At 37.7% G+C, this 10709-nt stretch overlaps 1 protein-coding gene across 1 annotated transcript; it reads left to right on the top strand.

Annotated features, from left to right (window-relative positions):
* The first annotated feature begins 3543 nt into the window (after window positions 1–3543).
* LOC128381835 (stonustoxin subunit beta-like) lies at window positions 3544–9455 on the top strand. Its single transcript, XM_053341863.1, has 3 exons — window positions 3544–3634; window positions 6705–8174; window positions 8911–9455. Exons 1-3 carry the CDS (start codon window positions 3544–3546, stop codon window positions 9453–9455), a joined length of 2106 nt encoding a protein of 701 aa, XP_053197838.1.
* Window positions 9456–10709: the final 1254 nt, after the last annotated feature.

The following is a 10709-nucleotide window of genomic DNA, read 5'->3' as shown; positions in this document are numbered from 1 at the left end:
TTGAAAAACTTAAGTTAGTTTATAATGCAGTAATACACACACATTGCACACACATTTCTATGTTGGAAGTAATAGTTCTCTCATGTGTTTTGGATCGGTTTTTGTACAGTATTAATTCAAAAGACTGTAGGCCTACATGTGTCAGTTTCCATTCCATACATAGGTCACAGTATATTGTTGTTATCAGGTTTTTGTCCATTCTTTCATCTCAGTACTTTTACAATATCAGAACCCATTAGCTATTGGCAGGTGATGTATAGCCTGCATTCATTGCTGTACAGTGTGAACACAAGGATGTACTAAGAGAACTGGGTACAGCGTTGGAGGCATGTTCCATTCTTGCACATTCACGAAGAGAACAGAGTTAACTCGAAAAGAAAGATTAGACATTGTAATGGAAAATGTATGTAAACTCTAACTTTGTCAAAAAGAGAATCACAAGATATTTTCTCCTTGTCATGAAAATTGTGTTTCTGACTCTGCGTGCAGCCAAACTACAGAACTTTATGTCCTGTTCTATCTCTGCAACTATGTGTCTCCTGCTTTGATTGCCAGTAACTTGTGTTTTAGTGTGTGCTAACCAATCTATCCATTCCTTCAGCTTGAGGTGACCATGCACTGTCCTTGAGCACTGATTGGTTGACGTCTCCCTGTCATGCATGAGGCAAACAAAGAACAATGGGTTGTTTCTTAGAGCGGGAAGGGGGGGAGGGGGGGTAGCCTGAATGTATTATAAGTGTTCCTTATCTTAGATTCAGTGGACTTCCCTGTACAATGCCTTGTGTGCTGTATCACTGAACTCCCTCTTGCAAGAATGAATCATTAACAAAGCTGTGAACTACCGAAGCCATTAATGAACTCATGTTTTTCCTCTTTTACCATTAATTAAGGAAATCTCCACAACAACATCTAAAAGCCTGTCTGTCCTGGCTGACAACTCATGCCAGTGTAAACCTTCCGTGCATAAACTGCTGAAGATGTTTATCATTGCAGTAACAGGAAACTAGATGAACAAAAGGATCATGTGTTCTCTCCATACACAGAAAAATGTACAGAGCATATTTTTCCTCTGGATGTTTGAACTTCCCTATGCAGAAAAATGTACAGAATCCGCAAAGATTGACAAAATAATTGTTGTCACACTCATCTCCTAAATCTTCTGTGTTTTATATAAAAGCTACAACATTAAGAACCACCTGTCTGTTCATTGATCATTTGGGTATGTGCATATCGTTTTAAGATACAATTGAAAAATTTTTAACCTGTCCTTTAAGTGCTGTTTACTTAAAAATATATGAAATAGGACCCTCGCAAATCACGGCACATTAACCCAGAACCCTCAGTCTGCAGTTTATTACAATAACAGTCGCTCTTAGTTTTAGAATGACACACTTCAATTCAAGCCAGGATGAATCCATTACTGAGTTGATGAGTAATGCTGTTGATATGGAAAATTGAAAAACTTAAGTTAGTTTATAATGCAGTTTTGGATCAGTTTTTGTATTAATTCAAAAGACTGTAGACCTATATGTGTCAGTCTCATTCCCACAAAGTGTGTGGTGTGTTTGGTGTGGCGGGGGAAGCCTGTCTGCCCTGGCTGCCAACTGATACCAGTTTAAACCTGCCGACCATAAACTGCTAAAGGTGTTTATCATTGCAGTAACAGGAAACTAGATGAACAAAAGGATCATGTGTTCTCCCCATACACAAAAAAATTTACAGAGCATATTTTTCTTCTGGATGTTTGAACTTCCCTATGCAGAAAAATTTACAGAATCCGGAAAGATTGACAAAATAATTGTTTTCATACTCATCTACTAAAGTTTCTGTGTTTTTATATAACAGCTACAGCATTAAGAACCACCTGTCTAACCTTGTTGGGCTAGTATTAGGTCCCCATGCTCATCAGTGAGCTAAGGTTCACCTATGCTCTGTCCCAGTCATCTAGCCATCCTTATATACCATAGACACTGGATAGATACTTTTGACCATTTTTTCTTTTTCCACCACATCAATTTCAAGACCTGACTGTGTACTTGCTGCCTAATACATACAACCTCTTGACTGGTGTCATTTTAACAAGATATAAATGTTATTTACTTCACTTGTCACTGGTTTTAATGTGGCTGATTTGTGACATGTATATAATGTTTAATTACAGAGTGATATATATACTTGGAGCTTAATTGATTCCAAAACATTTTACCGTGAACATAACCCTGGCAGTCACTTTAGTCAATACAACATTATTAGGAAAACTGTTTTTGTTGTATAAATGTAATCAGTAGGTGATACGTTAATATTTAAAGAGGGGGGTGGCCCAATGGCACTGCAGGATTATCATATAGGCCTTAACCAATTAACAATTATACATTTAATTTGATAGAGCTGCTATAATGCTAAATACATATTTTGTCTGGGCTCATTCTTCAACTGGATGTGGACATTAAGCATTTTAAGCATGCTTATTTTTCAAAATACAACTTAGTTTTGATGGTATGAAATTTAACTGGAATTAAACAACTGTAGCAGCAAGACAGTGGCAGGTACCAGGTTTGGTCGCAGCTCTACTATCATATGCAATACTACAACAGCATTTTTTAATGAAACCTGTCACAACAGTTGTGCAACCAACCTGCTAATTTGATCCATGATTCACGATAAACATTTTGGTTTTGGTAAATATGCTGTCACTATCACACTACTTTACCCCTGCTGGAACCACAAATACACCAAGCCCAGAGCTACAAATCAAAATCAAAATAATGCTTTGATTATTTGCCATCTGCCTGTTTAACTGGAGACGTACACCAATGCCAAGCCCAAACCTGACAAACCAGAATCAAACCAAAAACAGCAGCAAGGCCATTAGTCAGAGGAGCAACAATCCAGTATTACAGGTACGCACGCTTTGCAGAGAATTTCACCCTTCTTACAATACTCAAACTAACCTTGGTGGTAGTGTCTGATCCTTTATATATCTGAGGTTTGTGCAAAGAGTCAAAGAGCAAACTATTCTTAACATAACTAAACAATCCCTCTGCTGCTGTACTCTTTCTGCTACTATGGGATGGAGAGAAGGGATGGCAGGTTAATAAAATATAGTAATAGCTGCAATAATGGAAGTTCTCTTTAAGTATTGATGTTGATATAAGTATTTGAAATTGTGTTTAAAGCCATACTATTGACCAAGATGTCTATGTATTTGTATGTATGTGTATGTCTGTGGTGTTTTCTTTTTTAAGACATGCAGAGAGAGAGGCTTCAGGAATGTGTGTGTGGGCGGTGATGGTAGGATAATCTCTTTATATGTGTGTGTGTGAATTCAATCTGAGGTGGACAGGGGAGTGAAGTCTATCGATAGGTCCTGACGTCCGAAGGAGAAACCAAGATCTGTCTTAACTTTCTTTGGGTGAATGTTAATGGATTTTTCTTTGTCCAAGAGAGAGACCGTGTCCAATTTTTTAATCTCAGGCCAGATGATATTCAGCCATATGTCTGCTACAATGGCATTAATTTTATGTTTTCCCTCAGGTTGACGACATGGCCTCTGAGCAACTGGAGACGGCTGCCTTGGGTCGACCTTTCACCTTAGGGATGCTCTACGATGCTCGCAAAGATGCACTGATCCCAGGTAAGACATTACGCATATTACATTACAGTGAATGCTGTATATAAGTTAATAAGGTGCATATTTTTTGTTTCAAGCAATGGTGGAATATAACAAAATATATTTACTCAATTACTTAAGTACAGTATTGAGGCACACGTGATTAATTCAGTATTTCCATGTGATGCTACTTTCTACATCTCAGAGGGAGATATTGTACTTTCTACTCCACTACATTTATTTGACAGCTTTAGTTACTTTTCAGATGAAGATTTGACACAATGGATAATATAACAAGCTTTTAAAATACAACACATTGTTAAAGATGAAACCAGTGGTTTCCAACATCTTACAAAAAGCAGTGTGTAGTCGGCTCACATTTCAGATGTCTATGAGTTGTTAACAGCTCCACCAAACTTATCTTTCCATCTGAGCTTCTCACATGGTTCATTTCAATAATTGTTCAAATGATCCAATATTTAACAAAAAAAAAACAAAGAAAAGCTATAAAAAAGTCCAAAACCTTAAAGTAGATTATTTTAGAGTAGATTATTATAGATTATTATCTTTCTCTCCCATTAATCATCTCATGAATCTGAACTGATCTGAACCCCTGGTGGTTTGGTTACACAACTTGGAGCCTGATAAGACAGACTCTTGCAATATCTCATGATGTTGTGATCTTGTGAATCCAGCTGCCTCACAAAGTAACATCATCATTACATGAAACTCATAGAAATGTTTTTAAATCAAAGAACCAGACTGCACAGTTTACACACCAGATGTTTTATAAGAGTATTGAGTGTTTACTGCACAGTGGCTGTTTAGGTAATACATTTGCATTATTATAACCATATAGAGTCCTCTCTGTATCAGTGATACTCATTTCACCAAATCAAACCAGTCCTTGTGAAATAATGTTGTTTTGGAAATGTCTGCTCATTCCCTCACTGATTTAGTTTTTATCAAGTGAAGTCATTACCAAACCTCTCCTCAGTTATCTTAGATTTGAACTAGCAAGCAAAACTAGCTGCATGAATATATTTTTAAGGGGAGATAATAACAGGCCCTTAGTACTCTACCAAAACAATAAATCATGTTACCTGATATTGTGTTGTACAGGTGTTAACAGCATGGTCTTTGTTGTGCTCGAATGCATTGTGCACTTGCTGTCAGACTGTAGTTTTTCTTTTCATGTTCTTATTAGGCCTGCATGCATCACATTTTCTTTGACTTTCAATCTAATAGAAATAGGAAATAGAAGGGATTAGCTGTGCTTCTTAATGTATCTAAGTATCTAAATTAGAATTCCCCTCCACTGAACAATGTGCTTTGCCTGTTTCGTCACTAAGATTTTTGCACTTCCCTGTGCAGACAGATGTTGCATACCAAGTTTGCCAGTGGAAAACAATTTTAATTTTTCAATCAATCAATCAATCTTTATTTGTATAGTGCCAAATCACAACAAAGTCATCTCAAGGCTCTTTACACATAGAGCAGGTTCTAAACCAAACTCTTCAGGTTTTAACTTTAAAGAGACCCAACATTCCCACATGAGCAAGCACTTGACAACAGTGGCAAGAAAAAACTCCCTTTTAACAGGAAGTAACCTCAGAACCAGACTCAGAGTGGGAGAACATCTGCCTCGACCGGCTGGGGTTGAGAGGAGAGAAAGGAAGGATAGAGGAGAGAGGCACAATGAAAATCAACAATGAAGCTAGAGGGTCTGGGACTGGAATGTGTCATCCGGACGTCTACAGGCCCAGATTACCTGTGAGACCAGAAAACACAGACAACTCCGGGGAAGAAGTTTAGCTTATTGAATGCATTAATAGAACATGAATGTTAATGGATATAGATGGATGGATAGGGAGAGGGAGGGAGGAGGAGAGAGGAGCCCAGTGCATCATGGAAGTCCCCCGGCAGTCTAAGCCTATAGCAACATAAACTAAGAGCTCTAGGAGCCCTAACTATAAGCTTTATCAAAAAGGAAAGTTTTAAGCCTACTCTTAAATGTAGGGATGGTGTCTGCCCCCCCGGACCAAATCTGGAAGATGGTTCCACAGGAGAGGAGCCTGATAGCTGAAGGCTCTGCCTCCTGTTCTACTTTTAGAGATACTAGGAACCACAAGTAAGCCTGCATGCTGGAAGCACAGTGTTCTGGTAGGTACATAAGGTACTATCAGCTCTTTAAGATATGATGGAGCCCGATCATTAAGAGCTTTGAAGGTGAGGAGAAGGATTTTGATTTTTTTTCTATTCTGAATTTTACGGGAAGCCAATGCAATGAAGCCAAAATAGGAGTAATATGATCTCTCTTTCTAGTTTTTGTCAGAACACGAGCAGCTGCATTCTGGACCAGGTGGAGAGTCTTTAGAGAACTGTTAGGACAGCCTGATAATAATGAATTACAGTAGTTATTTTTTTGGGGGGGAGGGGTTGCATTAATGTACTTGAGGGAAAGTGGTTTGTGATATTCCATCGGGCGGGGGGTTGGGAGACAGTCGTGGTTATAGTGTGACTATAATATTACATCTTGTAGAAAGAAAAATATCATACACAAATGAGCCATTAAAGCAGAGTAATTTCACGTATGTTAAAGTATTAAATTAGTTAGGCAGAAAATGTAATGTGCTTTAAAGGCACATACAACCATTAAACACAATTCAATACTGAAAACATAACCCCCAAAAAATGTATTTAGTAAATATTTTACAAAGGAAAACTTATTGCTCCCTGGATCATATTTCTTGGCAATGTTTTTCTAATCTATGTGGAAGATGTTTATCAATCAATCAATCAATCAATCTTTATTTGTATAGCGCCAAATCACAACAAAGTTATCTCAAGGCACTTTACACATAGAGCAGGTTCTAAACCGAACTCTTCAGGTTTTAACTTTAAAGAGACCCAACATTCCCACATGAGCAACAGTGGGCGGCTATCTGCCTCGATCGGTTGGGGTTGAGAGGAGAGAAAGGAAGGATTTATTGAGTAGGAGGATTAGCTGTATGTACTGCTGTTCATGTTCATCTTGAAGCTTTGGTTTTTACTTATTTTAATAAATTGGTGATGTTTTTTTTATTTTCTACAGGTTTCACATTGTGGGATACCAAAAGTTTACAAGAGAACACAGTTGACACCTCTCAGCGCAGCAGTAACTTTCACATTACAGCATCTGACTCCATTGAATCCAAGTCCTCTCTGCTGGATGTTGATGCTTCTCTGAAGGCCAGTTTCCTTGGTGGACTGATTGAAGTTAAAGGATCTGCCAAGTACCTGAATGATCAGAAGAAATCCAAGAATCAGAGCAGGGTGACGTTTCAGTACAAAGCTACCACCAACTTCAAGCAGTTGTCCATGACTAAACTTGCAAACCTGGATGAACAACAGAAAGGTGTTATTGAGAAGAGTTCAGCAACACACATGGTCACTGGCATTCTTTATGGAGCAAATGCTTTCTTTGTATTTGACAGTGAGAAGTTAGATGCTAGCAGTGTTCAGGAGATCCAGGGCCACATGGAAGCTGTGATCAAGAAGATTCCAGGATTTGATGTTGAGGGGAAAGTTGACATCAAGCTGACAGAAGAAGAAAAAGCCCTGACAAACAAATTCTCCTGCCAATTCTACGGGGATCTCATTCTTGAAAGCAACCCTGCAACATTTGTAGAGGCAGTGAAGACCTATGTAGAGCTTCCAAAGCTACTGGGAGAAAAGAAAGAGAACGCTGTTCCACTGAAGGTCTGGCTGATGCCGTTGAAGAATTTGGATTCTAAAGCTGCTGAGCTGAAGGCTGAGATCAGCAAAGAAACAGTGACAGAAGTTGAAGATACTCTTGAAGATCTTCTGCAGATAGAAATGAGATTAAACGATTGTTTGGCAGACAGCGTGTCAGAGAACTTTCCACAGATTTGCAAAAGTCTGATAAGGTTCCAAAGACAGCGTAATAATTACACATCTGCACTTCAGCAGGCCATGGCGAAGACACTTCCCTCCATCCGTGAAGGCAAAGAAGATGAGGGCTCACTGAAGAAACTCTTGGAAGACAGAGAAAAGTCACCATTCAGTAATGAAAAACTAAGCAAGTGGCTGGATCACAAAGAGAGAGAGATCAATGTCATTAGGTCCTGTGTAGACATGATGAAGGGAACAAACACAAAGATCGTTCCAAATCAGTCAGAGTTGGATGAAGAGGTTCTTGCTCCAGGTGTAGAAGATGCTCTGTGCTTTGTCTTCACCTCTCTGGAAAGTGCTGACAGCTGCCTTAAAGCGATGCAGAACTACTCACGTTCACTTGAATTAAGAAGCACTGATGAAGAACCCTGGTACTTCTCAAATGAAGTGTTAACCAAAATGAGAGAAAAAGCCAAAGCTTTCCATGATCTTGCCAAACCTCTCAAGGACAGCAACAGTGTCCGTTTCCTTGCAACAGCCATAGCAAATGAGAAACACGAAGGAGCGACCATCTACCATTACAATGAGGGCATTCTGGTCACTGATGACTTTTCAAAGCCTCCCGTCCCTCCTGTGGAGACGATCACAGACAAAAGTGCTTTAATGTGGTGTAAGTCATTTTTCATGCATTTTCTTTACTTTAATACTTTTTTAGTTAAGCATTAACTTAATTAGAAGTATTTCATATGTAATTTGTTCAAGAACATACATACTGTACAGGTTCCTATAAACTATATGAAGCAGTGAAAAAATAAAACGGCACATTCACTAGGGGTGTGCATCTCTCCAATGTAAGACGATCCGATATATATCTAGATACAAGTAGTACGATACGGATTAGTAACGATATATTTTAAAATGGAGCGATTAGATTCGATATAGTTCGATAGGATATGATGTAATCTGATACAGTTCTTTGTTAAAGTAGACATTAATATATATTATTATGTATTTGTGCCCATCCCTGGTTGCAAAGCCCCCCTGACAATGAAAACAAACTTAATCAATCTTCATTATTGGCACATATTAGAGCCACAGAAACTAGTAAGGAGGTGAAAGATATAAAACATTTAGAGAGTGTTCTGTGTACGTTCAGATCAGAGAATGAGCTTCTGAGGTAAAAAAAAAATATATAATAACAGAATTTAAAAGGACATCCTTTGTCTCATTTTTCAATGTCATAAGTGCTCAGCCAACACAAGAGAATTAAGGCAAAATCGTTATCCATTTTTAATACGTATGTCAGCATGGTGGTATGAATATCATTATTATGAGTGCTTTTGTAAACTTCTGTGGATGGTGATGATGATGAAGAGTAACAGATTGTGTTTTGTTCTCTCCATCAGATGCCTGTGATCTCTCCCTGGACCCAAACACAGTAAACTACATCCTTACTCTATCTGATGACAACAAGAAGGTGACACGAGGAGCATGGCAGGAATATCCTGATAACCCAGCAAGGTTTGATGTTTGCCCTCAGGTGTTGTGCAAAGAGGGGCTGACTGGGCGCCATTACTGGGAGGTAGAGTGGAGCGAGGATTATAATGAATATAAAGCTGTAGGTGTTGCATACAAACAAACTGGCAGGAAAGGGAATAAATCTATCTATCTTGGGCAAACCGATCAATCATGGGTTTTTGGTGTCGATACACAATCAAAGCTCTTTGCAGGGCACATACTTGATTGGTGGTCTGGCCCTTGTCTCTCAACTGTCTTCAAACGTGTTGGAGTGTATCTGGACTGGCCTGGTGGCACTCTGTCCTTTTACAATGTCTCCTCTAACAACCTGAGTCACCTCTACACCTTCAGGGCTCATTTCACAGAGCCTGTTTACCCTGGCTGCTACATTAACAGTCAAACCGGCTCTCTGTTCTTTCACCCTGTTGACTAAGAACAGTGACAAAGTGATGAAGTGAGTCTTGATCTGTCTTTAAACTCAACAATCATGGTGGAGTGTAACTAAGTAAATTTACTCAGGCACTGTATTTTCTCATATTATCTTTGTACTTCTACGTTACCACATATCAGAGGGAGATATTATACTTTTTGTTATACTTATTGTACTGGCTACTTTTAAGATTTAATATTTGATGCGTAAAACATTTGATCAGTTTGTAAAATATTCTTTGTTATTGGAAAGATCCTAATCCTACCCAACAGAAACTCAAGTGCCTCTTTTTGAATTTAAAAATTTCTCTTGCTTTTGTTAAATTTCATGATAACCAGACTCACCACTCACTCACTAAGCTCAAAGTTTCGTCTGTCTGACAAAGTCTTATCTTTTGTTTTTTAATGTTCAGTTGTTGCTGTTTTGTTTCTTATGTACACAAAAAAGCAAAAAGAAGAAAAGTAAAAAAAAAAAAAAGATAATGCATTTAAAGGATCTATATTAGGGAGTAACAATGAAAGTTTTGCCTGTGGCAATGTCCACAGTTGGGTTAGGAATGATTTTTATTTTTGCTTTTACCTTATTAAAACTTTACATTTGCATTAGTTTAGACTTGAATAATTGCATTTAAATCATTTGTTAATTTTGAAGTCATCTGATTTTAATGTAATTATGTGTGAGTAATTTTTAATTCCAAGTTGATTTTGTGAGTGTAGTAGCTGCATGGTAAATACCATTATGTCACCAACATGGCGTCTACAGGAAATCTGATTATGTTTTAGAGAAACATGATATATGTGGTTTAACTGTCTTCTACTTTTATCAATAAGAAATTTATATTTGCTACATTACACATTGATTAGCTCAAGCAATGCAGTAACTTTTGTATCTACTAATATATAGTAATGATGAAGGTGAAACACTGAGTAGCGCCTGTAGCTTAATATTATAACTGTTCATTTATCTTTATCTTCATTTACAAGAGGTTTCATTTATGCATATACAGTTAGGGAAGAATAAGGAAAGAGGAGGGAAGTTTTTTTTGTCTTTATTTTCAAACATGGTTGGACATTAAGTAACTCAGATAGTGGTGAGGGGTGACAAAGTTTTATCTTTTGTTTTTTAATATTCAGTTGTTGCTGTTTTGTTTTTTATGCACACAAAAAAAAAATAAAAAAGAGGAAAAGCAAAAAAAAAGTTAATGTATTTAAAGGATCTATATTACCAAAATATCAACAATGATTGACAAAGTGATGA

This window comes from Scomber japonicus, chromosome 20 (genome assembly GCF_027409825.1).
Source record: "Scomber japonicus isolate fScoJap1 chromosome 20, fScoJap1.pri, whole genome shotgun sequence".
NCBI classification, from domain to species: Eukaryota; Metazoa; Chordata; class Actinopteri; order Scombriformes; family Scombridae; genus Scomber; species Scomber japonicus.
The sequence above is the reverse complement of the archived record's forward strand: the minus strand, read 5'-3'. Positions and strand labels throughout refer to the sequence as shown.